The sequence below is a fragment of the Gymnoscopelus microlampas genome, assembly GCF_963454915.1.
Source record: "Gymnoscopelus microlampas genome assembly, chromosome: 13".
NCBI classification, from domain to species: Eukaryota; Metazoa; Chordata; class Actinopteri; order Myctophiformes; family Myctophidae; genus Gymnoscopelus; species Gymnoscopelus microlampas.
Genome location: NC_139950.1, coordinates 37,893,533 through 37,918,645, shown reverse-complemented (window position 1 = coordinate 37,918,645; position 25,113 = coordinate 37,893,533). Strand labels below are relative to the sequence as shown.

Genomic DNA, 25,113 nt, shown 5'->3' with positions numbered 1-25,113 from the left:
ATCACTTTATTTGTGGTAACTTGTGTTGAGGAAAGGTTTGGCACATCTTTTTTTTTGTATCACATGCAAGGCTCTAGTAAGGCATTTTGTACAGTTTTCTCTCAAATGATGATGCATTATTGAATCCATTTTTATTTGTCAGTTTTAGGCAGCAGAAAAACAAGTCTAGTTCTGTGAAAGGCATTAGGGACACTGAGGTAATACAGATTTGTGCTAAAATGTGAATTTGGCACCAACTGACCAACAAACATTTCACATCATTTGAACTAATGACCACATTCTGTGACGTAGATGTCATATTTATACTGCTCGTCTATTTTCAAATAACACTGTATACAATGCTTAGGACATTTGTAATCGAGCATGTTGGGAACTTGTTTTCAGACATGTACAGTTAAGCATAACACTATACCCGCTTGTGCGCGTACTGTTTAAGTGATCAAAATGATACCAATGAAAATCCTTGGATAATGCACTAATCATGAGGTGTGTCAGGGTGAATTCCGATTAATTCAAACTCTTCTCATAAAAATCAAGTCCAAACAAATACGGTAGTGTTCCTAATGTGTTACAGGCAGCTCTGGGAGTATCCTTTCATATTGAAACACAGTATGCCTAAAAAGAGCCCGTTGTTTCTATGAGAATCTGAGTCTTGGTAACAGGTGAAGGGTAGGGGCTTAATGGCTCAGCAGCTGCCCGTCGCTGGACCAGCTGACAGGTTTCCCTGAATTACAACCACAAACTCATAAACATATTAACCCATTAAGACCGGGAAAGCATCTCTGTCATTTAAGATTTTAACCATTATTTTATACTTTGGCAATTCAGAAATAAAATATCACGCACATTTTTGAAAAATCGTGAACGTTTGTGCAAATCTTTGAATATATATATTTTTAACAATATAACATTTTTAACTAAAATCTTTGCTTCTGGGGGTCCCTGGAACAAAATATTTTGAGATGGGGGTCGGAGGCCAAATACATACATTTGGCGGTCCTTGATATGAAAACGTTTGAGCACCACTGACATAGAAACATACGTTTATTTTCGTATTTGTAGACTAGGCCTCAGGTCTTAATGGGTTAAGACAAGATGTTCACCCCTCACCCTGCAGGCCTTTTCAACTAAAACACAATTCTTAACAAAACAAAAAAAAAGGCACATACAGTAGTATTGTGACCAGACCTGTTTGAAACAGGAGATACGGTACAGAGTCAATAATGAAGTTTGAACCTGCAGTATCACTGACACTGAAAACTTGAAACTCAACTCAAGATACAGTATGGTGGCCACGTAATGACTAGTGCGCAGAGACTTGAAAACATTTTAAAAAGTGTGCGCTTTTAAAGATACTCACGTTTCACAATAAAACTGGCCTGTTACAAACAACAAATTTGACATTCTAATAATCAAAATCATTTTCAAAAACGAAATTATCATTGCGCATCCTGATGCAGAATCCTTAATTGTCCCTAACAGCTGACATTTCCTGTTGTCCTCTGTTGATGTGCTCCTTTCATGGAACAACACTCTCCCGCTGACTGTCTCCAAGGGGAGTCAGATAATCAAAACAAGAACTACTATCCTCCAACTTGATGATATTCATAAATACAACAACCCCATTTCCCATTCAGAGTAGAAATATTAGCATTATTCCCTTTCTGTATCATTCACGATTCAACTAGCCTCCTGAACGTTGGGACGTGGTGGGTTGTGTGTGGTCCCATAGCGGCCCCAAGTGGAGGACACAGGAACAGGCACGGGTGTCAGAATGCACACTTTTGAAGACTTATAGGAGGTTTTAGCATAGATGGGAACAAAATTGTAACATGGACGTGTTGCTAATTTACCAAAAAACAAAAACAGGGGAGTGGGTCTGTGTAGATATAGACAAGGTGTGTCAGATGGTAGGAATAAGAGGTATGTAATGAACGGAGGGTGGGGTACGTCAGGAAGTAGAGCTGGGGGAGGGCTGGGCAGGGAGTTTCAGTGGTCCTGATGGAAGTCTGGTTTGTCAGGGAAGGTGCATCCTGCTCGTCTGATGATGACGTTAGCGGCGTAGTGTCCCGCTCTCACACACTGTTCGAGTGCCTTCTCCTGGACCAGCTCAGAGAGAAAACCTGCAGGACATGGAAACATGTCATGCAAGACACTAAAAAGACATAACTCAAAAGGTTGTCGACTCATCATGTAGGGAGGGCCTCACCTCCTACAAAAGCATCTCCGGCACCGTTTGTGTCAACGATGTCCTTGGGGTCGATTTTCAGCACAGGGAAACTCTTTACTTTGTCACCTGTAGACAAAGAGCAACGTTATGCATCTAACACAGCAGGGGAAGGGAGAGCGAGAGGAAGTGAGATAGAACAACAAGAGAAGAAGGGAAAGCTAAGGGAAAACAAGAATGGAAAGGAAAAATGTAAACAGAGAGAACATGTGAGACTTACTTTGGGCCATAATTGTTCCATCCTTTCCCTGAGTGAAAACTACGACCCTCTGCCTCTTCTTGTTGGCTTTAGGTAGTGCTTGGGCTTTCTTAGCAAGCTCCTCAATGTCCTCAGTCTATATGTAAATACATATTGTTACAGCCATGTAACTATTACATGAAAATGATATTGCTGTGGCTATACAGTATACGGATGTCAGTTCACTCACCTCAAAGCCTTGCTCTTTGCCGAACTGGGCTGCTTCCTAAAGAAAGAAATAATAATCATAATAAGGTTTTTGATCAGAATTACCCAATAATCATCAAATTCTACAGTTATTTCATGGGAGACTGTCCATGAACACACGTGATGAAACTACGTGAGTGATGAAGGAACTGTAGTCAAATATTCACCAAGGCTGTTCAGGCAAAACCAAGAATGCAAAACCAAGAATGCAAAGAATGGACATGTACTGTTGGAGGTTTGCAAGTCAACTTGGAAAAACATATTAATATGATAAATGCCAGGGTGAATACTTAATCCGCATTAATAGCCTAAATTAATATAGTAATGAAATGAAAACCTTGCCTCTTTACAGGATCCAACACATTACATTTTCACACACAAAATATGTACACCTAAATGTACATACACATGTAAATATATGTTGTACATGCACATGTTAACATGTATAATTGTACATACAAAATGTTTATGTTATTTCTTTATGTAAGGTTTAAGTGGTTAACCTGTTACATACTTGTGCTGTTATTTGTGATTTACTACATGCAGTCTGCACACTCAATCGGCTCAGCTCCACATATAACATTACTTTATAGCTTGTTTACGCTGTGCTGTGCATTTTCATACTGCTATATTAAGTATTGATATTGTGTATCAACTCCATGTAGAGTTATACTGTCCAGCGTATTGCACTGTGGAACATGAAAAGATTGTATTAGTTACTGTAGCACTGCAGCGTTTAAAGGCTTTTCTAGCAGCTGGTCGTGTGGTTTCGTCATTTTGTCCGTGGAGAGTCTCCTGTCATTCCACACAGTATGTACTGTATGAGTCTAGCTAATAAAGAGGACATGTGGAGCATGCCCTGTGAGTGCTCAAGTCTGCCTCACCGTCTCATTGCCAAACAGCACATCCACGTAGGGTAGAACCTGCATGAGGTTGTCCTTAAAGAACTGGCAGATGAAGGGTGCAGAGAGGTTCAGACAAAACAGCTTGTTGTTTTCCGAGGCATGCTTGGCCACTTTCAGCATGGATTCCAAAGAGACAGTCAGGAAGAATCCCTGGATGGAAACCATACAATTAATTAGAACATGATCATGTGTATACAGTACACTGCTGCCTCAAGAAGTAATCAAGCATAATGCTTTCAGTCTACTACACACATTTGAAAAATCAACCAAAGTGGGGTGGAGGCAGTGGGGGTTATCAGGTAAAGCTTTTTAAGAAAGTATTTTACAATAGGATACAAACAGTTAATAAGTAAAGCCAATCTGTGGCAGAATGCATCACTTTTTACAGTACACACTGTATTACTCACAGCAATGTAGTAGACTTTAGCCTTCTCCACCAGCTCCCAGTTCTCTTCCAGGTCCAGATGCTTGTCCTTCTTATAGGCGTTAGCAGCTGCTAGGTTAGCTACCAAAGACCTGAGAGAGACACAAGAGAGCCGGAGTTATAGACGGATGCAGTCAGTGTGTCGGGCATGCTCCAGTAGATCACACACTGTGCTGGAATTCCAACTCAAGGACACCACACTCAAACGGCCACTGCAGAGATCTGGGTTTGATTCCTGGCAGCGATGCCTTTGGCTGAAGCCTGATTTTATACTTTGTCATACAACGATGTCACTTGCCGAAAATAACAAATCTACAAGCTCACAACGTGTTGCATTAAACAAAGTGTTGTGAGGTTGTAGCTGCTATTTTCGGCACGTGACTCTGTCATACAACGAAGTATAAATCGGGCTTAATCCAGCGGCAGCGCTCCAACGAAGCAGTGTTCATGGATGGGAAGCCAGCTGGAGATTGTGTCCTCGTTTCTACAGTAGCAACTTTTACTGCCTACCTGATGAACAGATGCCTGTCCAGCAGGGAGGAGAACTAAGGGAAGTAGCGTGAACCACCGTGAGGCACTGCGTGATGTGGTTGTCTACATCCTCCACAGACCAACAGTGGAGGTTGGCAGTGACAGAGACCACAGTACCAAAGAATAAAACTTTGTGTAATTTCATGTGCATACCTGTTAGCTCCGGTGATGCAAGCAGCACATGTTCCTGTTGGCTCCTCCTCCTGGTTATAGTAGTGGGCATCGACATGAGCCTCTTCCGCCTTCTTCTTCAGTATCTCTCCAAATTTGTCGTTACCGATGCAGCCGAAAAACGTGCACACCTTATGAGGCTCTTGGATCATCCACTACAGAGGACACGACAACTCTCAGTAAGCAGCACTGTCCACAGCTGTTTCAGAATTACAGGTGTGAGCACAGAGAAAGTGACATTATAGACAGGTGGAGTTTCACTGACCTGAGCAATCTTCATTGAGTTCTGTGTAGCTCCTCCTGCGTGGTATTCAACTTTGAACTTCTTGACAATCTCCTCAAATCTACACACACACACACACACACACACACACACACACACACACACACACACACACACACACACACACACACACACACACACACACACACACACACACACACACACACACACACACACACACACACACACGTCAAGTGAAACAATAGGGGTAGGAGGCAGTTAAGAAATATAATTACAAGAGAAAACACAACAGTACATTATCCTGGGGGCAGGAGGCAGTTAGGAAATATAATTACGAGAGTAAACACTACAGTATATTATCCAGTGGGTAGGAGGCAGTTAGGAAATATAATTACGAGAACAGTATATTATCTTTTGAAGTTAGTATTTTCAAAGACACATAAAGGTGCCAAATTAATCACTTGCAGGCCACTATCATGATAACTCCCTACAGTCCTACGTTTCTGCCCAGCAGAGGGCAGCACAGTATCCTTAAGCATACATTACCTTAAGCATAGCGGTCATTTGAATCATTTGTGCTTCTTAAATAACCCAGAGTGAACTGTTGCTTTGAAGTTCCTCTGAGGCCCAAAGCATCACCAATTTAACTGTTGTGTCCTATCCAAAAATAACATGTTCAACAGCCTATACACAGATAAGTGTGTGCACAAGTATTGGGACACCCCATTGGAAACTAACTCAGCCCTACTGCTGCTAAGGTCCTGAGATAGAGCCAGAGGTTGAAGAGGAGCAGAGAGACATCTGGGAGGAGAGAATAATGGAGAGGGCCTTCGCCCTCCCGGACTCTGTTACAGTTTCTTCTAAATTATTACAACGTTTTTCATAGGAAATGTATCTGAGGAGGTGTGACCCCTCAACATTTCACCATGGTCTGTGTGGATTGGTCAAATACAGCAAACACACCTCCTTTCACAGCACGAGTTCAACGAGTTTGTGGGAAACTTCATGTCTGGTAGAACAGACACTGATTAGTGCTCACGTTCTGTGCGGCTTGTAGATTTAATAGGTAATTAATTATGCTGACCCTGTTGAAGACCCAAGTGTTGAAACGCGTTCATTCCCTGTTGCCTTGCTCTATAATAAATGTATTACTTTTCACCTGAAGACTGAAGATTTTCTTCCTATAGTCTGCATCACCACAAGTGGAACTCGGTTCTTTTGCTTCTATGTATACCTACCGTACCTGTTCCACTGAAGAGCACCTGTTTGATTAAGCCACTGTGACTGAACCCAGGCAGCGCTTCCTCCTTCTGTTTTAAAAGAATTATTCTGTATTTGACCTTAAAAGTATTATTTTACTCGGATACTACTTCATAGTTAAGTAAACCTGAATGTCTTAAATCAGGCACAAGAGAGTTGGCCAAAATATTTCATCAGTGGCATGCGCACACGAACGCACACAGGTCCTATCTCTTTCGTAAAATGTTTACTTTTAGTCCTAATCTACACATCTCTCAGTGGGAATGGGAGGTGTAGTGTCCTGCTTTGTCATTGGCGGAGTCTTGTTCCCTGTACTGAATCTCCTGCTTGCTCATTGGCTGGCATTGTGGAACAGAGGTTGAATGTGGTGAGTTTGGTCTGGCTGACTCCAGAACAGAGGAGTAAAAACCATCTACAAGATACATAAAACCCTATGTACAGTACAAGTTCTCTAACATGAACTGCAAAATTAGACACGTACACTCTTTGTCAATAACAGAGAGATGCCAACTAGGTCTGACACAATCACTATACAATTGCCTGAACACAATTATTTGAGATAATCGCAACGATTTTGCATAATCGTCATAATCTTCGCCATGTTATTTTGCGGAAATAACCGATCTACAAGCTCACATGTCAGCGTGTTGTGAGCTTGTAGATCGGCTTATGTCAGTCATTTCTTTGTATATTTAAGTCATTTGTCAGATCCGCCCTGTGCAACATTTGTTTACAAAGCCTAAAGGGCAAACTGAAATGTAAATCTCATTTATAATATAAATGAAATTTACATTTCTGTTTGCCGTTTAGGCTTCGTAAACAAACGTGACATTGGAACATATTATGTTCCAATGTTCAATGTCAAAAAGCATGAATCGCAATTATTTGAACAACAATGAATAGTCAACTAAAATGTCATGATGGTGTAAACACCAATACTAACAGGGCTTTGTGTTTGTCCTCTGCCAGGATCTGATCGTTGCTCTTCAGTCCATACCTGCAAAAGACAAAAGAAACCAAGCGAGGTTGAGTTCTCAAAGTTATAGTGAATCAATCAACTAAAACGTCACTGGACAAAGTCCCTGCTGTGGCCCTCATTTGTTAACAACAAAATCCCCTTGCATTTACTGATTACCTTTATTCACACAATCCAAGATTAGTGGTGGCTGCCATGCAGCTCTACCTAGACTACTCTCTCATATTACGCACACCTTCAGGTACCGCAGTGGACTCAATTTTGGAATGTAAGATACACAGACACACACCAAACCGGTCTTTAGACAAAAGAATGGGACGAAACTGTCAAAGTCAATTCATTGTGTTGTGTGGTAATATGCTAAACATACTTTCCCTTAAAAAGAAAGGTTGTTTGAAGATTTGGTGCCATGTACTGTAAGCCACGCTTTATTCTTGCGTGAGATTGAATTAAAACTGCCAGACGACTAATCCATCCAGCATTTACGCAAGCAGCCTGAGGCTGGACTCTGATCTGGGGCCTGGAGGAACCCTTTGACCCAGTCAACTGTAAGGACCAGGCCAGACCAGGGCAGAACTCTCCTACACTGACCGGCCTCATCAGCCCGCTTCCTCAAGGACAAGACCCCAAAGAGGGCACAATTCCCCTGTGTCACAACATTTCTTTGTTTTTATCCTATGTCTTCAAGCTTCTATAGTAGAGAATAAAATGTGTGATAATGTATTCTATGAAAGTCATACCTTCACTCATTTCAGAAATTGTATTTAGCTCTGATTAACAGAAAGGAAATCCATGCAAGTCACTGACTTTAGAACAAAGATAACTTTTATCTCCACTTTAGATCTGTTGATTAGATTTGTTCTTAAGTGAATTTGTGCACATTTTACAAATAAGGCATCAGTGCTGCATGCATCCAGATCCATGTTACTGTGGCTCTGACTGCTGTAGAGATAATAGGAATGAACACAGATCATATTAACAGTCATTTACAGTATGACAGTCTGTTACTATATAGTCACTAGTACCACATGGTTCAGAAGAGGGGACACACATACAGTATCTCTATGCACATGACAAACCACACCATGCCAGGACTGATGAAGTCCTATCATGGTGTGGTTTGTCAAGAGAGAGATAGAGAGAGTGAGATAAAACAACAGTGTGTGGTCAGGAGTGCATACAGGGACATTTGGCAGTTGAACTCTCGTCAGTGCAATGGCCATGCAGAGGAAGTCCTTCTGCCCAACCCAGCACATTCACACTTGAGAAAACCTTTTCAGAGATATGCAAGAACCCATGAATAAGATTCCGCTTTAGTATTATGTCGGAGGTTCTAATATGACTATTGCGGAGGTACTCAGTAAGTAGAAATTAAATTAGTTTGAATAGATGATCAACCGTCGTGGATCTGCAGCCTTTTAATTCCCTCTTCTCTAACACTCATGCACACTGAAAACCAAATATCTTTGCAGGTCCTTGACTGTTCTATTTTGTCATCATTCAACTTCTATCTTTGGAGCCCTGCTCATAGCAATCATTACTTTCCTGATGTATTTATTACAGTCCCTCCCCAGTCATAACTTACTTGTCCAAAAAGTCCTTGTCCACCACAGCTGAGATGTCCAATAAAGGATTTCCCATTCCAAAGAGAGTGTTAGGGCTGAAAAACACAGATCAAACATTTAAAGAGTATTAATAGATTAACTACTTAAACCCTATATTTTTCGCTGTATCTCAATAGAGATAATAGTCGATCTACAAGCTTGTAGCTCTTCTATGTTTGCTGAATGTTCGCCCATTATGACATGTCCAGAATATAGACAATAGGGTTCATGTGGTTTAATGATATGTACTTCCTCTTTCGAATTATGTAAATATAAGTATGGAATATCTATTTTAATGCCCCCTAGCATTGTAAACAACCTGAACCTGTTTGGATGCACTCCAGAGTCTGTAAGAAAACTGCCTCAGTCATCTACAATTCTCCTCTCCAAGCCTGGCCAATGTACTTTTTGTTCCACTTCCTTTAGGGAAAATCGTCACAAAGTAATAAGGCCAGAACTACTCATTTCTGTAACAGCACATATTCTGAGGCAGTGAGGGCAATTACGTAACTCCTGTCATCAGTTCAGAACATTAACTGAACCTATGTTTTCTTGTTTAATGTACAAGCCAAGCATGACCCTAAAGGCCTTTGCAGACAGGGTGCGATCAGTCAATCAGTTTTTTCCGCATGCGAAAAGACGCACGAAACGAATGCATCGCCGCACGGTACATTTGGAGCCGGTGTGCATGAGGTCATTGAGAACCATATGTTCATTTAAAAAATGATATTGTCGTTTTTTTCTGTGCGAAAAATCGCACCCTGTCTGCAAAGGCCTTAAATCTCCTAGGGTTATTGGTACCTCGTTTCTAATCCCTGTACATACTAACTGTCTACCTGTTTTTAATCTTGAAGCTTACAGATGCATCTCTTTACTCTTATCTGTATCTGTCCTGTTTCATACAGTGGTGCTGCTATGACAACTGAATCCCCCCCAATTAAGGTCTACAGTATCTATCTATCTACAGGGTCATATAAATAAACACTGTTTTATTTATTTAGCTGGAGAATTATTTTTAAATATATATTTGTTATACTATAGTGTATTTGTATTGTTCTGTTTTGAGCTTATGATCAATGTCTCACTGAAATGGTAATAAAAGTGTTTATAATTTTTTTATAAAGATTTGTGTAAATTTCATTAACAATCCTAATACTGTATCCACTTTGTGCAGACTGGCTACTTTCTAGGCAATAAAAAAACTCTAAGTCTAAAATGCCCTAGGGTTAATTCTAACATTTGAAATGGAATTGCAGAACAGAGAGATTTTTGTTCCATGTGACTTAACCACATGTCGACTTTATCCATGTGACCAGCCATGTACAAAGAAAATATGAACTAAATAGGGCCACACTATATAAAAATCTAAGCACTCATGATTCATCTACAAGCATAATACAGTGATGGGAACACAGATGGTGCTGAAGACATTATTCAGTCATGCAAATAACCACGTTATGACATTCACAGCCAGGCAACATCAGGCCAGCAGCTTCTGTGTGGGTGGGACTACTAGCCTGTGTGTTTGAATCATTTCTGGAGCACACTGAGTTTGAATATTGTCATAACATAATCATAACCTTGTGATGTCAAAGAAAAACACATTTTAAAACATCAACAATTTCCCATTAGGGGAGCCATTAGATGAGTGTCTGTGCACTATGCTATTCAATAACGAAACAGGGAGATCTTTCTTTTTAGGCAACTTCTCCACAAATGGATAACCAGAACCTCTACTGTTTGTCCTGGATGTCTTTACTAGCTATCCACAATGTCTGAGAACAACCCTGAAGGGAGCAACTGTGTTAACATAAAACACAGCCCTCAACAGGTGCCCCTCTGCACATACAGATCTAGCGATAATAATGCATGATATGATTATCTTTGACTATACCCTCTTTGGCAAAATTCATCATCAGCTAAAGCTAATGATGAAGCAATTACCATGTAACCATGCATATTGGAATGATTAAGCAGCCATACAGTGCATATCCATCAGACAGGCTTGAAATGTGTTTTAAATGCATTTTGTTGTAAATAAACCCTCACACTCCACCTGATGCCACACCCTTTGCACAAAGCTGTTCAGACCATACTGTACTCTCAACATGCTGTTACATGAATACTAACCTGTCCTGGTGCAACTAAATACACTGGCAAGTCAATGCCAGATATATATAACTTGCCTTGGACCTAGATTGGTCCAAGGGTATAAGATATAACAAAACCTTCTGCATTGATTAGACAATAATCAAATCCAATAACATAAATGTTCCTCACTTCTGTCAGTGTAGGCTTACCTTATAGCTGACATGGTCTTGCTGTATCAGTAACACTCAATACAGTGACAGACCTGCTGAACAACAGTCTAAAATCAACCCAAAAAAGAGCTCAGTGTTCAAAAAAACCCTAATTTGAACAAGGCGTGCTCTTGGCTAGATCAACCAGAGCTCCTCCTACACAGACACATCTGATTGGTTACGCACGAAGAAAGAGGGCGAGGACACCAGAGCTGTGCCTGTGATTGGTTGTCTCTTAACTAATTGGGCTTAAACGGACTCGGAATTGATAGACGTGGCCATCGGAAGACGCATATAGACCAATTATTTGTTTACTAACATTGAGCCTGGACGCACAGGTGATTGTTTCACGCAATCAATTCCCAACCTGTTTCGGGGTGCACTGGTTTCAGCACACCCCAACCCCCTCTTGTGTGTGTTGGCTAGTGAGACGCGTCCTAACGAGACCTGATATAATGGGTTTCGTTGCGCGCATACTGGCTGCACGCAGCCAGTATGACGTCGTCTGTTAAGGGGTCTATTCGGAAAGAAACAGCAGTGTTGACCACCAGCACCAACATGTTGGATGCAGGTGGTCTTAACTGCAAAAACAATAACTACTAAACTGCTGGGAATAAGTGGGCCGGGGACGGGATTGATTGCTTGACATTGAGACAGTTCATGATGGGACAGTCGCAGAAAACATTTTATTTCTTAATCACATTCACACACTGGTGTGTAGTGCCCCTATTTTGGGACATTTTTTCAAACTTGGCTATTTGTGTGTAGTCCTAAAATATGGTTTGTGGTTAGCTGTGTTGCTCAATAACAAGATCAAAGCGACGCGGCGTGACTGCTGAGTTCAATCATAACTGACGCATCAAAACTATAAACAAAACAAAGGTTCCGTTTTGCCAAAGGGGTGCAACCGTACGTCTCTGAGGCGACTACATAACAAAAGACACGTGGGGTGTCATGCACGCACCGGTGCACACGTGCCGCAGCCCTGGACTTTAACCACAGGAAGACATAGTAGACAATCTGAGAAACTCTGGAGAACATCAGTCAATCACTTAAAAAAACAAAAACTAATATTATCGTCGCACCACGTCGATGTAAACATTTCTGCAACAGCCATTTGAATCTCGATACGCACATGGAAAACGCTCGCCCCAAAACACAGTCGCGCCGGGGCAAATCTGGCGGCATCGGAACGCTCGCCACCTGGTATTCCTAAACGTAACCTCAGTAAACTATGCCTAAAACAAATACAAGAACCGCTGGGGACGAGCGGTTCTCAAAAAAAAGGGGGCGAGCGTGTTTTGGGGCGAGCCTTCTGGTTACAATTTCGAGCATGTGCGCGCCCGCGTGCGTAAAATGCCTCCGTGAATCTCGTTCTATCTTTACTCGACTCAAGAAGTACCAGTTTTCTAATCCACCACGACCGCATGCCATGCATAAATGACGATGCTTTGGTATCCATCGTCGTCTTGCACGCGTGCATGAAACCAGACGACGCGGTACTGTCTGGTACAGTACTACAGGACCTGTTGTGTTGTCCTGTTATATAAAAGCATTCCCCAATCCAATCCTCCCCCCGGCCCGGGGGTCCAGATGAACCGTTAGATCGATCGCTTATCGCTTTGCTTCATTTCACCTTAATTCAGCAGCGGCGGCAGGAGGAGTCTTTTTAGGTGGCGATTCCTCGGTCTTCTTCTTCTCCGAAGAGAGTCTGAGTTTCTTTGCCCTCGGTTCTCCATTCTTGGACGACATGGTTTATCTTTAGTCGTTCACTGTGTGGACAGTCCTGATTATAATGTGAGGTGATATGACTGAATGGAAAGGAACAACCGCACGCTTCTCTGTTTATAGTCCGTCGTACGACTGAGGCTGGCGTCAAAAATAGCAGATGTACAAGCCCACAACCCGTTGCCTCGCGACGCGTTGTGGCCTTGTAGATAGGCTATTTTCGGGGTCCACGGGCGGCATAGCCGTCCGTTTACATGCCTGACTCAAAAGTTGTGAACTTTGTTTCGGAACCGTATTTGTTTTTGAGCGGGTTCTCGTTCAAAATGTCGAAATTCGACATCTCTTTGCTATGTGCAGACTAAGACTCTCCACGCACGTTCCTAAAAGTACACATTTTAGTCCACGTTTCTGAACGATCCGTTTTACAAATGTATTACGTTATGTAAACTGTGCACAATGCAGTCAGGCTTCTGCTAGGTGAGCTAAGTCAGACAGACACGTCTTCTGCCATATTTTTTTTTGCCACAAATAAAGTTACATTCCTGCCACAGGCGAGAGTCCTCCAACAGGTAAAACTTGTAGTATGCATTATTTAAAATAAACATACTGTCCAGTTTGATGGCCAAATTGTTGCCATTGAGGTCTTTGAAAGTGGTCTGACTCTGACGGGATTACATGTTACTTTTAATATTCGATCTGTAGTTATTGAAGAGTTTCCGAATCTCAGCTTTGAGCTGGAGGCTACATTTCTGTTTGCCAGCACTTTAGACAAACAGTAGACAGGTGACAATATTTACACATCGTTTCTATTCAAATTTGGTAACTGGGCTGATTAACGTCTAAACTTTGCACCAGAAATGACCCCACCCAACTAACCATTTACTGTACATATAATATGTTTTATTGCTATTAGTGTTGCTGATGTCTACGATGTATTGTATATTATATGTATTTAAATGTCTCTATGAATTGAATACACAAGACCACATGGAAATAAGCCCTATCAGGGCCTTTTGTGTTTGATTGAATACTTTGAATACTTTGTGTTATCCTTTTATTTAGCAGAATTCGCACCATTGCACCATTGTATAATCGTACCACTGTAGGCTACTATTTGCAAACTGTTAAAGTATTCAATCAATCAATCAATCAATCAATCAAAGTGTGTTTTCAATGCATTAACAGACTAAGTAGTAAACCTATTTCTCTTTCTCTCTCTCTCTTCCCCCCTTCTCCCCCTGACATGCATTTTCTCACTCACACATTCTTGCTCTCTCACATTAACTCCATAATAAAACCTCATTGTTGACACACAAACCACTTCATTGTTTCTCCTTCCCAGCTGAGATGATCCACAGTCTGTTTCTGATTAATCATTCGGGAGACATCTTCCTGGAGAAACACTGGAAAAGTGTCATCAGCCGGAGTGTGTGTGATTACTTCTTCGAGGCAAAGGAGAAGGCAGTGGAGCCAGAGGATGTCCCACCTGTGCTTCAGACACCACACCATTACCTTATCAGTATATACAGAGACAAGATGTTCTTCCTTGCTGTCATCCAGACTGAAGTCCCTCCGCTGTTTGTGATAGAGTTCCTGCACAGAGTAGCGGAGATGTTCCAGGTCTGTGGAAAGTCATTGTTCTAACTTTGTTATAAGTCAGACATACAGGCCTGACGTTGGGTTGGGATCCGGAATCGAAGGAACCGGATCCAACATTGAGGAACCGGAATCGGTTCCATCACATTTGGAACCGTTTTCCGGAACCGTTTTGATCACACTGTCAGAGCTGGTATGTGGACTTCACGTCTGCTATACAATTACATACTAGTGGTTCTCAAACTTTTTAATTTCAAGGACCACCATAACTCTGAGACGGTCCATTTGACCACTTCCAAGGGTCCATTTGGAACCCCGGGCCTATAGGAATCGTTAAAGGGAACCGTTAAGGAATCAGACTGATAAGAGGGAATCGTTCAGGAACCGGAATCGCTAAAATCCTAAAGGATCCCTGGCACCCGGCTCTCACCATACTTATACTGGCCACTGATCTTCAACCCAATCATGTTCTAAGGAATAAGAGTGCTTTTGCACTGGGCACTGATATGAATATATAAATATACACTCTGGTTGCACCTGTCTCTGCAACAATGTTCAGAATCAGAATCAATCTTTATTGTCACATCACATTACAAGTAAGGTGGGTGAAATTCTTAGTTATGCAGGGCTGCAGGCTCATCATTGCAGTTAAAAGATGGATAGAGAGGGGGGGACATAAAGTGCATAATATATGACCAATTTGCATAATAAATTAATGGAATGCCTCCTATGTGACTAAGTGCATGATGAATAAGGGTCATGAATGTACGTATATAAAAGGAGTCCCTTTAAAACACATTTCAGTTCAGTCTGTGCAGTGGCACCAGACCTAGCTCTTGTTCAGCAGTCTAATTGCTGCTAGATAAAAACTGTTAGTGAGTATGTCAATTTATTATCATCAATAATAGGGCATGTCATTTCCAGGACTACTTTGGAGAATGCTCCGAGGTGGTTATCAAGGACAATGTGGTGGTAGTCTATGAGCTACTAGAGGAGATGCTGGACAATGGGTTTCCTCTGGCAACTGAATCCAATGTCCTCAAAGAGATGATTAGGCCTCCCAATATCCTGCGAACAGTTGTCAATACACTCACAGGTAAACAGGTTCACCTCAGAACACTACCTGTACCACTGTTAAAAGTTCATGTCAGTTTTACGCCCAAATAATTCATGAGAACATTTTCTACACATGTACTGTATGTATTTTGCTTTTGCAGGTAGTAGTCATGTTGGGGAAACATTACCAACTGGTCAGTTGTCAACTGTTCCATGGAGGCGGGCTGGAGTGAAATACACTAATAATGAGGCATATTTTGATGTGATAGAGGAAATAGATGCCATTCTGGACAAATCAGGTACAGATGAGACCAAATGAGACACACGATCCTTAGATGTAAAATTACCTTCAGAGATTCAGGATGATTAGCTGTGTTCAAATGTAGCTAACTGCTTTGTTCAATTAACGGGACTGGTGTACAGGTACTACAGTGTTTGCAGAGATCCAAGGTGCGATTGAGGCCTGCGTTAAACTCACCGGGATGCCTGACCTAACGCTTTCGTTTATGGTGGGTTACTTTCCTCTTGGCCCCTTTTATGGACACTTAACTGTGTGTTCAAATAAATCACATCTTGATCTTTACCTGCAGAATCCCCGTCTCCTTGATGACGTGAGTTTCCATCCTTGTGTGCGGTACAAGCGCTGGGAGTCTGAGCGTGTCCTCTCATTCGTCCCCCCAGATGGAAACTTCACGCTCATGACTTATCACGTCAGCGCACAGAAGTAAGTTCACAAGTTCAAATCCCACTCATACGTCACAGCAGGTCATGAGCAGGATGTGAACCCATGCATAATAGGTCATGATATGATACACAGATACGGTACACAAGAGAACTAGTTGTGCACTCGGTTAAGGTTTTCAAACCCAGGAACCAAGTTCATGCTGGGAGCAGCAGATGGGCAGTTATGGCATTGACAAAGTTCATTTAGAATTTTTAACAGCACTGTGGCATTGTGTTGTGGCAAAAATGAATTATCGCCAGAAGTAAGACTAGATGTGTGATTGTTAATTGTGTTAGTAGGCATTTGGCAACAGCTTTTGGTACACGTTGTCCTCCGAGAAGTGTCTTGGCTGCAGGGCCGGACTGGGACCAAAATTCAGCCCTGGCATTTTGGTCCGGACAGGCCCCCCCCCCCCCCCCCCCCCCCCCATTTTGTCAACGGGGGGGGGCGGCCTTTCACTGTTTCAGGCCAGCCCTGCACATGAACTCTGCGGCCGCACTGAGGCGCCTGCTGGAAAGCATCCCAGCCCAAACATTAACGTAACTAATAATTGGGCCGCGCGACTCGGATATGACCGTAATAACCCTAAAACATTTTTAAAAATATATTAAAAAAAAAAAAAAAAAAAAAACCTTTTTTTTTTTTTTTTTGGCCCAGTGGCCCACTGGCCCAGCGGCCCACCGGGCATTTGCCCGGTACGCCAAATGGCCAGTCCGCCGCTGCTTGGCTGTGGAATGCATGACTGTAAAATTGTGGAAATGTTAATGGGCTTTTCAACAAGGTTTCAAATGTTGGCATGTGATCACTTAGGCTATGTTCAGACGGGCAGCCCAAAACCAGCAGATCTCTGGCCTCTCCCGATGGGAATCAGATTTTTTTTAACCTACTTTGAACAGCGAAAAACCACATGGAAACAGATTTAATTTAAACCACATTCCTTGGTGGTTTGAAATGCGATTCAAATCAGCTTTTTAATGATGTGTCTCAGTCTGGACATTGGACACTGAAACTATACTTCGTCCTATGACTTACTGAAAATAACTGATCTACAAGCTCACAATGCATCGCGGTGCAAGTCATGCAACACTTAGTGAGCTTGTAGATCGTCTATTTTCAGTGCATATTCAACAGAGTATACATATCAAGCATTACTCATGCCTATGTCATTACGCCATTACCACACCGTTCCCATTAGCAACCAACGCAGATAGGTCGACAATGTCTGAATACACAAATCCAATCGGTTGCAAACAACAGTGTAGACAGTCGTATTTGAGAAACAAATTGGATTTGACTGCAATCTGAAAAAAGCTGTAACTGATTATAGAGCTTCATTGTTCCTTGAACACACAGTTGATAAAGAATTGGTGTTTTTTTCGTCTCCCCTCTCAGTCTTGTGGCCATCCCAGTGTATGTCAAGCAGAACATCAGCTTCTTTGACAGCGGCCCTTGTGGACGCCTCGATCTCACTGTTGGACCCAAACAGACCATGGGAAAGCCGGTGGAGGGGCTAATGATAACCATCCACATGCCTAAAGCTGTGTTAAGTGCCAACCTCACAGCCACACAAGGGAACTACAACTACGACTCTGCCACTAAGGTACTGTACTGTAGCTATTAGTCAGTGATAGGACAGTGTAAACTAGAGCACGACCGATATATCGGCCATTATTTGACTTTTTTGACGATATTGGTATCGGCAGCTAAGCAGCAGTTGTACTTAATTTAAAAGTTTGATCTAACAAAAAGTTATCTGTATTTATATGTTTGCTTATACGTTTTAATGTTCTCAAATAGAAAGTTTAATCAAATATATGTTTTTTCGGCCTGGGCTGTAGCGTGGCGGTCCAGGCACCCTAGGCTGCAATGCCTGACAGCGTGTCGCGGGTTCGACTCCCCATCCTGACAATCTTTGCTGCGTGTCACCCCCCATCTCTCTCCCCATTTCCTGTCAGCCTACTTTCCCTATCCCTCTCTAAAATAAAGGCATAAAAAGCCCCCCAAATTTATTTCAAGATTTAGCGAATTTTGTACAAAATATTGGTCAAGACGTCGGTAATCTGTGGTCTAGGACTCTCCAAAATCAGGATTGGCATCGGACCCCAATGGGGACCCCAATGGAGAAAGCTTTTGCTGAAAATAGCCGATCGACAAGCTCACAACGCGTCGCAGCGCGACACATTGTGAGCGATCTGGGGCTTGTCGATGCTGGGGTTTAAGTGGTTAAAATGGAGTGCATTATGGTGATCTTTCTTGTGATAGGTGCTGGTGTGGGACATTGGCAAACTGAATCCGCAGAAGCTCCCTAACCTGAAAGGCAGCCTGAGTCTGCAGTCAGGAGCCCCCAAACCTGAGGAAAACCCCTCACTCAACATTAACTTGAAGATACAGCAGCTGGCCATATCAGGTACCATTGACCTTTAACTTTGACCCCTAGCTTGGTATTAACTTTGTTTGTCTTTACAGCTCTCCAAAACCCCTACCTTATTTCTTTTGCCTGGTCTTAATGATCTTAATGTTGTGTAAGGCACTTTGAATGGCCTTGATGTTGAAATATGCTGGACAAATAAAGTTGCTTATTTGTAATGGTAATACATTACATTACAATAATTAATAAAGTAAGTCTTTGGAATTGTACAACATTATATTAACCACTTTCAACCTGGCCTAATTGAGCATGTCATAGGTGAAAACCTTCAAAAATTGTGAAAATAGCAGATCTACAAATTAACGAGTTGCGGCTTGTTGTGAGCTAGTAGATAGGCTATTTTCACTGTTCATCACACAACAAAGTATGCAGTGTAGGACGTTAACATTACCACCTTATGTAGCATTTCTGCAGTGTTTGTAAGGTAGGACAACTTAAGGTTTTACACTGAAATTCTGTATTTTATGACATCGGTGTCTTCTCTAACCTTTGTTCCAGGACTGAAGGTGAATCGTCTTGATATGTACGGAGAGAAGTACAAACCTTTTAAAGGGGTCAAATATGTGACTAAAGCAGGGAAATTCCAAGTGAGGACATAAGTAGAGACAAACACCAAAGACAACAATTCAACGTGCCAAATATGGGCCAGGTTTATGACTAGCCTTTCATATCCGCCAGCTCACTGGTATCAATTGCTTAATTGTTATTTATTATGTGTATAACATTATATTTGAATGAATGATGTTGTTTGACCTGTAAAGGGAAGCCTTAATAACCAGTATTGCTTGTGCATTTAATAATGAAGTGCTAATGCTGCTTTCACACTAGCAGCGACAGAAACTACAAAACAACCAAGCGTGGTCAGCACTTGTGTTGCTCAAGCCACACTGCATAAATTAAAAGGGTAAAATAGCACAGGGAACTTGGTTAACGGTAAGAATTCATTTGTATTCCTTTTACGGAACAGAGCAGGAATTCTGGGGGGAGAGAATGGGAGTCAAAATGGGGACGACGACATTATTTATGGATGCTTCACTGCGTCATTGGAGCGCAGAAAAAGGCTGAAGCCTGCTAAAAAGAAGTGTTTTAGTTTAGCTTCATTTTGCAGGCTTCCATTGAAAATTACTTGTAGCCTGTTGCTTTGTTGCCACTAGTGTGAATGCAGCATAGCTATTGATGTTTGGTTTTTGTATGCTGCAAACCATTCCTCCTCTTTTTCGGACCACATATCCAGTTTTTGGATCAAGTGCTGTTCTGAGTGTTGCCATAAATGTCACGATATGACCTCACAAGGGACACTCAGGACTTGCGGTCGACATACAGTATGACACAGTAACACCTACATGCCTTGGAAATCCTCTCTTGCTTGCTGCCTGATCATAATCAGCCAGATAAGAAGTCAGTTTTTGCAAACGTTTTTACACATTGTGGCATAACGTAAGAAGACAGTTTTTTTACATATGAAGTTTATTTTTTAGAGAATTGAACTATTCACTGAGTGGCTGCAGTATGTGTTATGGGAGTCAAGAGATTCTTAAATGCAAGTATTTATGTATACATTCACTCCTACTTGTGGCCTTTTCATGTGTGTTAAAGTGCAACATACTGTACAGCTTACTATCAAGAGTACACCAAGGAGGCCTCAGAGTTTGTTTAGTGTCTATTGGCTGAATTTGGCCAAGGTGAAATATAAATATCTGCACACTGTTCAACCTCTGAAAATGATTGTTGGTGTTTTTTTTGTTAAGAATGGTTAATCACATGAACCCCAGCATCCCTTTTCTGGGGCAAACGTTCAGCAAAAATAGCCGATCTACAAGTTCAGAACACTTCACAACACGATGTGTTGTGAGCTTGTAGATCATCTATTTTCGCGGAGGAATTGTTGTGGAGAGGTAAAAAACAGAACCAAATAGAGTACTGTGGGACCCCGGTCCACTACACACAGATAGGCTTAAGAGGTTTTAAGGAATAGTGTGTATATAGTTGAATCATTGCTAAGTTTAGCTGGTCATACTTGACACGGTTCCGGGTAATCTAGTTAAGAAAAAGCACTCCTAAGAGTGTTAAGTCTTTTCACTCTACACAGTATTTGCACAATCCCTTATCTAAAAGTGTGAAAAGTTTTACTCAAAGTACGAAATCATTAAGTAGAATCTGTATCTTGTTGAAATTATAAAGGTTTGTGTGTATGTTATGTCACCGTGTGCTCTTTTTCAGCCAACACTCGACGAGGTTGTCCATTCCAGGGTAAAGCATTTCTTTGTAATGACAAATGGATTGAATGACCAAGCCAGAGCCTTCATTATTGTCCTTTTATTAATCCAAGGCACAGCAGATGTGTTGGCAGGGCTATAACTTATCATTATACATAATACATTCAGGGTGTGAAACATAGAGTGCACGCACCATCACACCGTGTCCCTCTCAGTCTTAGTCAAGGGCTCAGTGACTGCTACATGCTCTGTAGGCTATAATTACATAAATAGATTGCAGTAAACAAATCTGTGCCACAGCAGCCAAAGCGCTGCCCTTAACCACTGGCGTCAACCCTGGCGTCCCTATTGTATTTTGAACATGTCATTAGAGGTGAAAATGTTCAAAGATATTTAGAAAATAGCTGATCTTCAAGCTTGTGGAGCTTTAGAACATTTCTTAACATTTTTGACAGGAGAGCTTAAGTTAACTACCATGGTGACAGCCCACCACTGCTAATACTGTTTCTCACGTGAGGAGGATTCTCCACAGCTCCACGAAACCTGCTGAGGCCATCATCCAAATCTTTGTTGCTTGAAACACTGACATCTTAAGAAAATATTATTTTTTAAATGTATTCGTTTAGACTACGTTCAAGAAAGATCTAATTATCACCGATACTCAAACTATAACTGCTATTAGCTGTTTTCAAGGTGCTTTAACAGTGTTCAGAGTCAGAGTGGCACAAGCCATGCCACCATATCACACCAAGTTTCACATTATTCACAAACCACGAGGTCTCTTGGAAATCCTCTAAAGAATACTTGACAGCATCCAGACTACTAAACACACGGAGAAGGTTCCAGAGAGGGCTGTTGGTTGTCAAAAAAAGATCATTGGCTTTGATCATTTATGAAAAAGTCCTAGAGTAAACAGTTCAACTGTTACAGAGATTGGTCAGAAGTTCAGCAGTACATTCAAATAATGAAAGCAGAATAAAAACAATTCATAGTTTCTGCTAGAAAATGATAAACCTCAAGACTGCAGAGTATCTCTGGTTTGTCATTAGCTGCAAGAGGAGCATGCTCTGCTAGCAGCAGTAAGCACCTGGAATTAATTGGGCTAATCGACAAAATACAAAATAGGGCTCAAGTGCTTAAAAGACATTAATCAGCCCAATATTCCAGTTTTTTGTCTTACTACAGTACACAGAATTGTGACAAACTTGCTGGAGCTAAACTGGTCTGAGTAGACTAGCTTTCTAAGTTCAATTTAGTTTAGTTAAAAAAAATCTGTGAAATAACTGAAGCTGCACACAATAAATGCAATTCACTGAAGCATAATTATTGGACACAAGGAAAAATGAGTGATTTCTTGTAAGACAAATAACAATAGTGCTGATTGACTGCCTTTTAAAGCCTGACAGGTAATCAACTCAATCCATCACAGGCGCACCGGACTCCCCATGATACCCATGATCCCCACTTGACAACAAACCACACTCCTTTACGTTGCTCTCTTCTGTATTAGCCTGTCTTTTATGGATGTTTCAAGAAATCCATTCATGAAGCTTACGATAATGTAAAACACATCATATCCTTTGGCATTTTTCATAGTGAATCTTTAAATAAAATGGTACATAATACAACATACACTTATACGGAACACAAATGTAACCATCTCCTAATGCATTTCTATGCTGTCAGGTGAAACACTTTTGCAGAAATGGCAAATCTTTAGCATCGAAGTAACAACCTTATTTTGTTGACTATCTTTTCAATATTGTGTAATAATAAATATTGCATAATGGACTTTTGAAAAGGTTTTATACAGTATTTTCAACCCACCATCATTCACATTCACAACCTTCAGTCCTTAAACTCAAATGAAAACAAAGAAATCACCTGACAAACAGCAGCTTACGGTGTGTTGTGTCACCTTTCAGTTTTCTGACCAATCTCCCATTAAGAACAATGTTATCAATAAAAGTAAACATGAAAAGAGGAGAGCTTGTGTGAACGATCAGCCAGGAAAAAGGCTACATACACGAGTGGCAAAATCAGCGAGTTAAACTGAGTGTTGTCGATGATAAAACAAATATATACAATAGACATTAAGAAACTCTGACGGATAAAACTGAACCAAAAGTAAAGGTCCTCTGAGAGTTTACCTCTTTATGTCATAATTCACCTTTAGAAAATAGAAAACGTTTTCATGCAAAAAATATATACCTGGGATTTGGATAAACTCTTGCAACCCAAAATACCAAAAATATATATTTTGTCTCTGATTAGCCTACGTAAGACCATACATACAGATAAAGGGAGGCGTAGCGCAGTCATTCTCAACCCTTTTAATTTCAAGGACCCCCATTAGGCCACGGACCCCATTTGATACAGTTCTTATCTCTGGCCCAATCTACACTGTAAAATCCTCAATGTTAATTTAACTCTGAGAGTGTACAACTGGGACCAAATGGATCATTTGGTTCCATTCGTACACTCTCAAGAGTTACAGACCTGGGAACCAGTGGCGTAGAGCAGGATCTGGACGGACTCACTCCGACATGGTACCATGTGACACAATCATCCACATCCAAATGACAGTAGGAAGGATGGATGGAACCCACCTGCACCAGGTGACAAGACCCTCCTCTTCCGGGAGGTGTTTTTTGTGTTTGTACGATCACTTGTTATCCCCAACAACGAGGTTGTTGTGTGCTACCGTTATTGGAAATGGTCGTTGGTTGGTTTCAGGCTCAAGGAGTGGCCAGTCTGAGCAAACCTGGTTGGTCTACTGGTACCAGGGGGTCTTGCGGACCCAGCGCAGGGTGAATCCTGCGTCCGTGCGTATCTTGATAGACGCTGCCTCTGCTTCTCTGACAGTCTCCTTCACTGATTGCATCAGGTTCTGGGCGTTGTGGACCAACATATCTGTGGCCTAGACAGCAAGGATAGCGACGTTACATATAACTCACTGCGATCAGATTTGTTAAATTATTTTTAGTATGGCTCCGCAAGAGGCTAGCCACCTACAGTGTGAGAGAGAGATAGAGAGTGTCTGTCTGTCTGTCTGTCTGTCTGTCTGTCCAGAGCTAATCTCACAAACCACTGGACCGCTGGATTGTAATTTGCATTTAGTTGCTATCGGGCAGAAACCTCTTATCTCTGTATTTTACATGTTCATGTTTTTTTTTGTAAATTGATGCCCTATTTTGTTATACAAAAGTAGCAAAAATATATTTTTGAATTTGAATGCTGAAAAGTAAAATGTTTTGTTTCCACCCGACAGCCACGATTTCTTCTCATCCTTTGATTGTGCTTTTGTGTACAGTATATATGAAGAGCAGTGTGATTGCACTTGGCCAACAACATGGTTGTGTAATGCCTGTGTCATTGACTTGTCATTGTTTATGTTTACCTGTTCTGACTCTTCTTCACTGATGTTGGTTCGTCCCAGCATGGTGGCTTTGACGGTGGAGAGAATCTTCAACTGAGTGCTGATAGTAGGGATGCGCTCACACACCTTTGTTAAGACAAATATGGGTTATTACATGTTAGAAGGTGTTTTGCAACCATTGTGTCCATGTCTTGTATCGTAGGAGTGCAACAGTTAATACAACTAATCAATTATAAAAAAATATATATATTTCAATAAAATATTTAGAAGCTCACTTTTTGTGAGCTTGTATATCGACAAATTGTGCGATTGGGTGGTTATTCATACTAATCAATTTAGTTGACTATGAAAAATAAATTAGAAGTTTTTGCATCGATTCGTTTTTGTATAAAATGTAAAAACGTACTTCTCCATTATTCGATTAATGAAAGAAGTTATCAATAGAATAATCGCTAAGATAGTGATCGCTAGTTGCAGGCCTAATGTTATGTACCATTATTTCAGTAAACTGCTGCGGGAGTGTGTGCATATGTTGATACCTGAAGCAGGTTTGTTCTGATGCGTCTGTCGGTGCACTGCTTTGCCACTTCTTTGGCCAGCCTCGTCACCTCATCGGAGGCCTTGGCGATGTCCTTGGCACACTGAATCAACGCTCGCTTGTTCCCGCTCCCACCACGCACCAGTCGAGACATTTCAGCCATTAGCAGAGCCATCCGCTTGGCTGCTGCGATGATGTCATTTCCCTACGATTGAAGTATTGGACAAGTCCTTTCAGAATACACTGGAAACATACACAGTAAAATCCTGAGTGCAGTGTTAATTTATCCCTGATAGTGGAAAAATGGACTCTTGCCTTGTGGGCACTTATGGGTCCTCACTCAGGATTTTGCTGTGTACCT

The 25,113-nt window shown here is 41.4% G+C and overlaps 3 protein-coding genes across 8 annotated transcripts in view; 1 reads left to right on the top strand and 2 right to left on the bottom strand.

Annotated features, from left to right (window-relative positions):
- Positions 1 to 109: 109 nt before the first annotated feature.
- adka (adenosine kinase a) lies at positions 110 to 12,981 on the bottom strand. 2 transcript variants are annotated; one of them, XM_084077095.1, is made up of 11 exons: positions 12,724 to 12,981; positions 8,769 to 8,843; positions 7,151 to 7,204; positions 4,969 to 5,047; positions 4,686 to 4,858; positions 3,985 to 4,093; positions 3,557 to 3,727; positions 2,656 to 2,691; positions 2,448 to 2,562; positions 2,210 to 2,296; positions 110 to 2,123 (listed from the first exon to the last, which is right to left on the bottom strand). In XM_084077095.1, the coding sequence occupies exons 1-11, from the start codon at positions 12,837 to 12,839 to the stop codon at positions 1,990 to 1,992; spliced, it is 1,149 nt and encodes a 382-aa protein (XP_083933221.1). In that variant the 5' UTR covers positions 12,840 to 12,981; the 3' UTR covers positions 110 to 1,989. The 2 variants fall into 2 exon arrangements, with proteins under 2 accessions (XP_083933221.1, XP_083933222.1); XM_084077096.1 differs by lacking the exon at positions 12,724 to 12,981 and adding an exon at positions 11,088 to 11,158.
- Positions 12,982 to 13,150: 169 nt separating this feature from the next.
- Positions 13,151 to 20,767, top strand: ap3m1 (adaptor related protein complex 3 subunit mu 1). The gene is made up of 9 exons (XM_084077094.1): positions 13,151 to 13,384; positions 14,158 to 14,435; positions 15,336 to 15,507; positions 15,629 to 15,766; positions 15,891 to 15,976; positions 16,058 to 16,191; positions 17,584 to 17,791; positions 18,454 to 18,598; positions 19,118 to 20,767. The coding sequence occupies exons 2-9, from the start codon at positions 14,163 to 14,165 to the stop codon at positions 19,216 to 19,218; spliced, it is 1,257 nt and encodes a 418-aa protein (XP_083933220.1). The 5' UTR covers positions 13,151 to 13,384; positions 14,158 to 14,162; the 3' UTR covers positions 19,219 to 20,767.
- Positions 20,768 to 22,530: 1,763 nt separating this feature from the next.
- The window catches only part of LOC311059355 (vinculin-like), a 48,377-nt gene continuing 45,794 nt past the window's right edge, over positions 22,531 to 25,113 (bottom strand). For 4 of the 5 annotated variants that reach the window (XM_084077217.1, XM_084077219.1, XM_084077218.1 and 1 more), the window contains 3 exons: positions 24,754 to 24,957; positions 24,236 to 24,340; positions 22,531 to 23,755 (listed from right to left, as the gene is read on the bottom strand). In XM_084077217.1, coding sequence (XP_083933343.1) covers positions 23,609 to 23,755; positions 24,236 to 24,340; positions 24,754 to 24,957 — 456 coding nt within the window. In that variant the 3' untranslated portion in view covers positions 22,531 to 23,608. The remainder of the gene's footprint in view (positions 23,756 to 24,235; positions 24,341 to 24,753; positions 24,958 to 25,113) is intronic. The other variant, XR_014602157.1, reaches the window with a different exon arrangement.

What these genes read in the sequence shown, in the direction of transcription:
- adka (XM_084077095.1), bottom strand. Translation starts at nt 12,839, where the DNA reads ATGTCGTCCAAGAATGGAGAACCGAGGGCAAAGAAACTCAGACTCTCT. An exon ending in GAGGACAAACACAAAGCCCT is followed by an intron (nt 5,048 to 7,150) that starts GTTAGTATTGGT and finishes GTGTGTGTGTAG; the next exon opens with ATTTGAGGAGATTGTCAAGA. An exon ending in TGCATCACCGGAGCTAACAG is followed by an intron (nt 4,094 to 4,685) that starts GTATGCACATGA and finishes TGTCTCTCTCAG; the next exon opens with GTCTTTGGTAGCTAACCTAG.
- ap3m1 (XM_084077094.1), top strand. Translation starts at nt 14,163, where the DNA reads ATGATCCACAGTCTGTTTCTGATTAATCATTCGGGAGACATCTTCCTG. An exon ending in GAGTAGCGGAGATGTTCCAG is followed by an intron (nt 14,436 to 15,335) that starts GTCTGTGGAAAG and finishes TGTCATTTCCAG; the next exon opens with GACTACTTTGGAGAATGCTC. An exon ending in TGCCATTCTGGACAAATCAG is followed by an intron (nt 15,767 to 15,890) that starts GTACAGATGAGA and finishes ACTGGTGTACAG; the next exon opens with GTACTACAGTGTTTGCAGAG.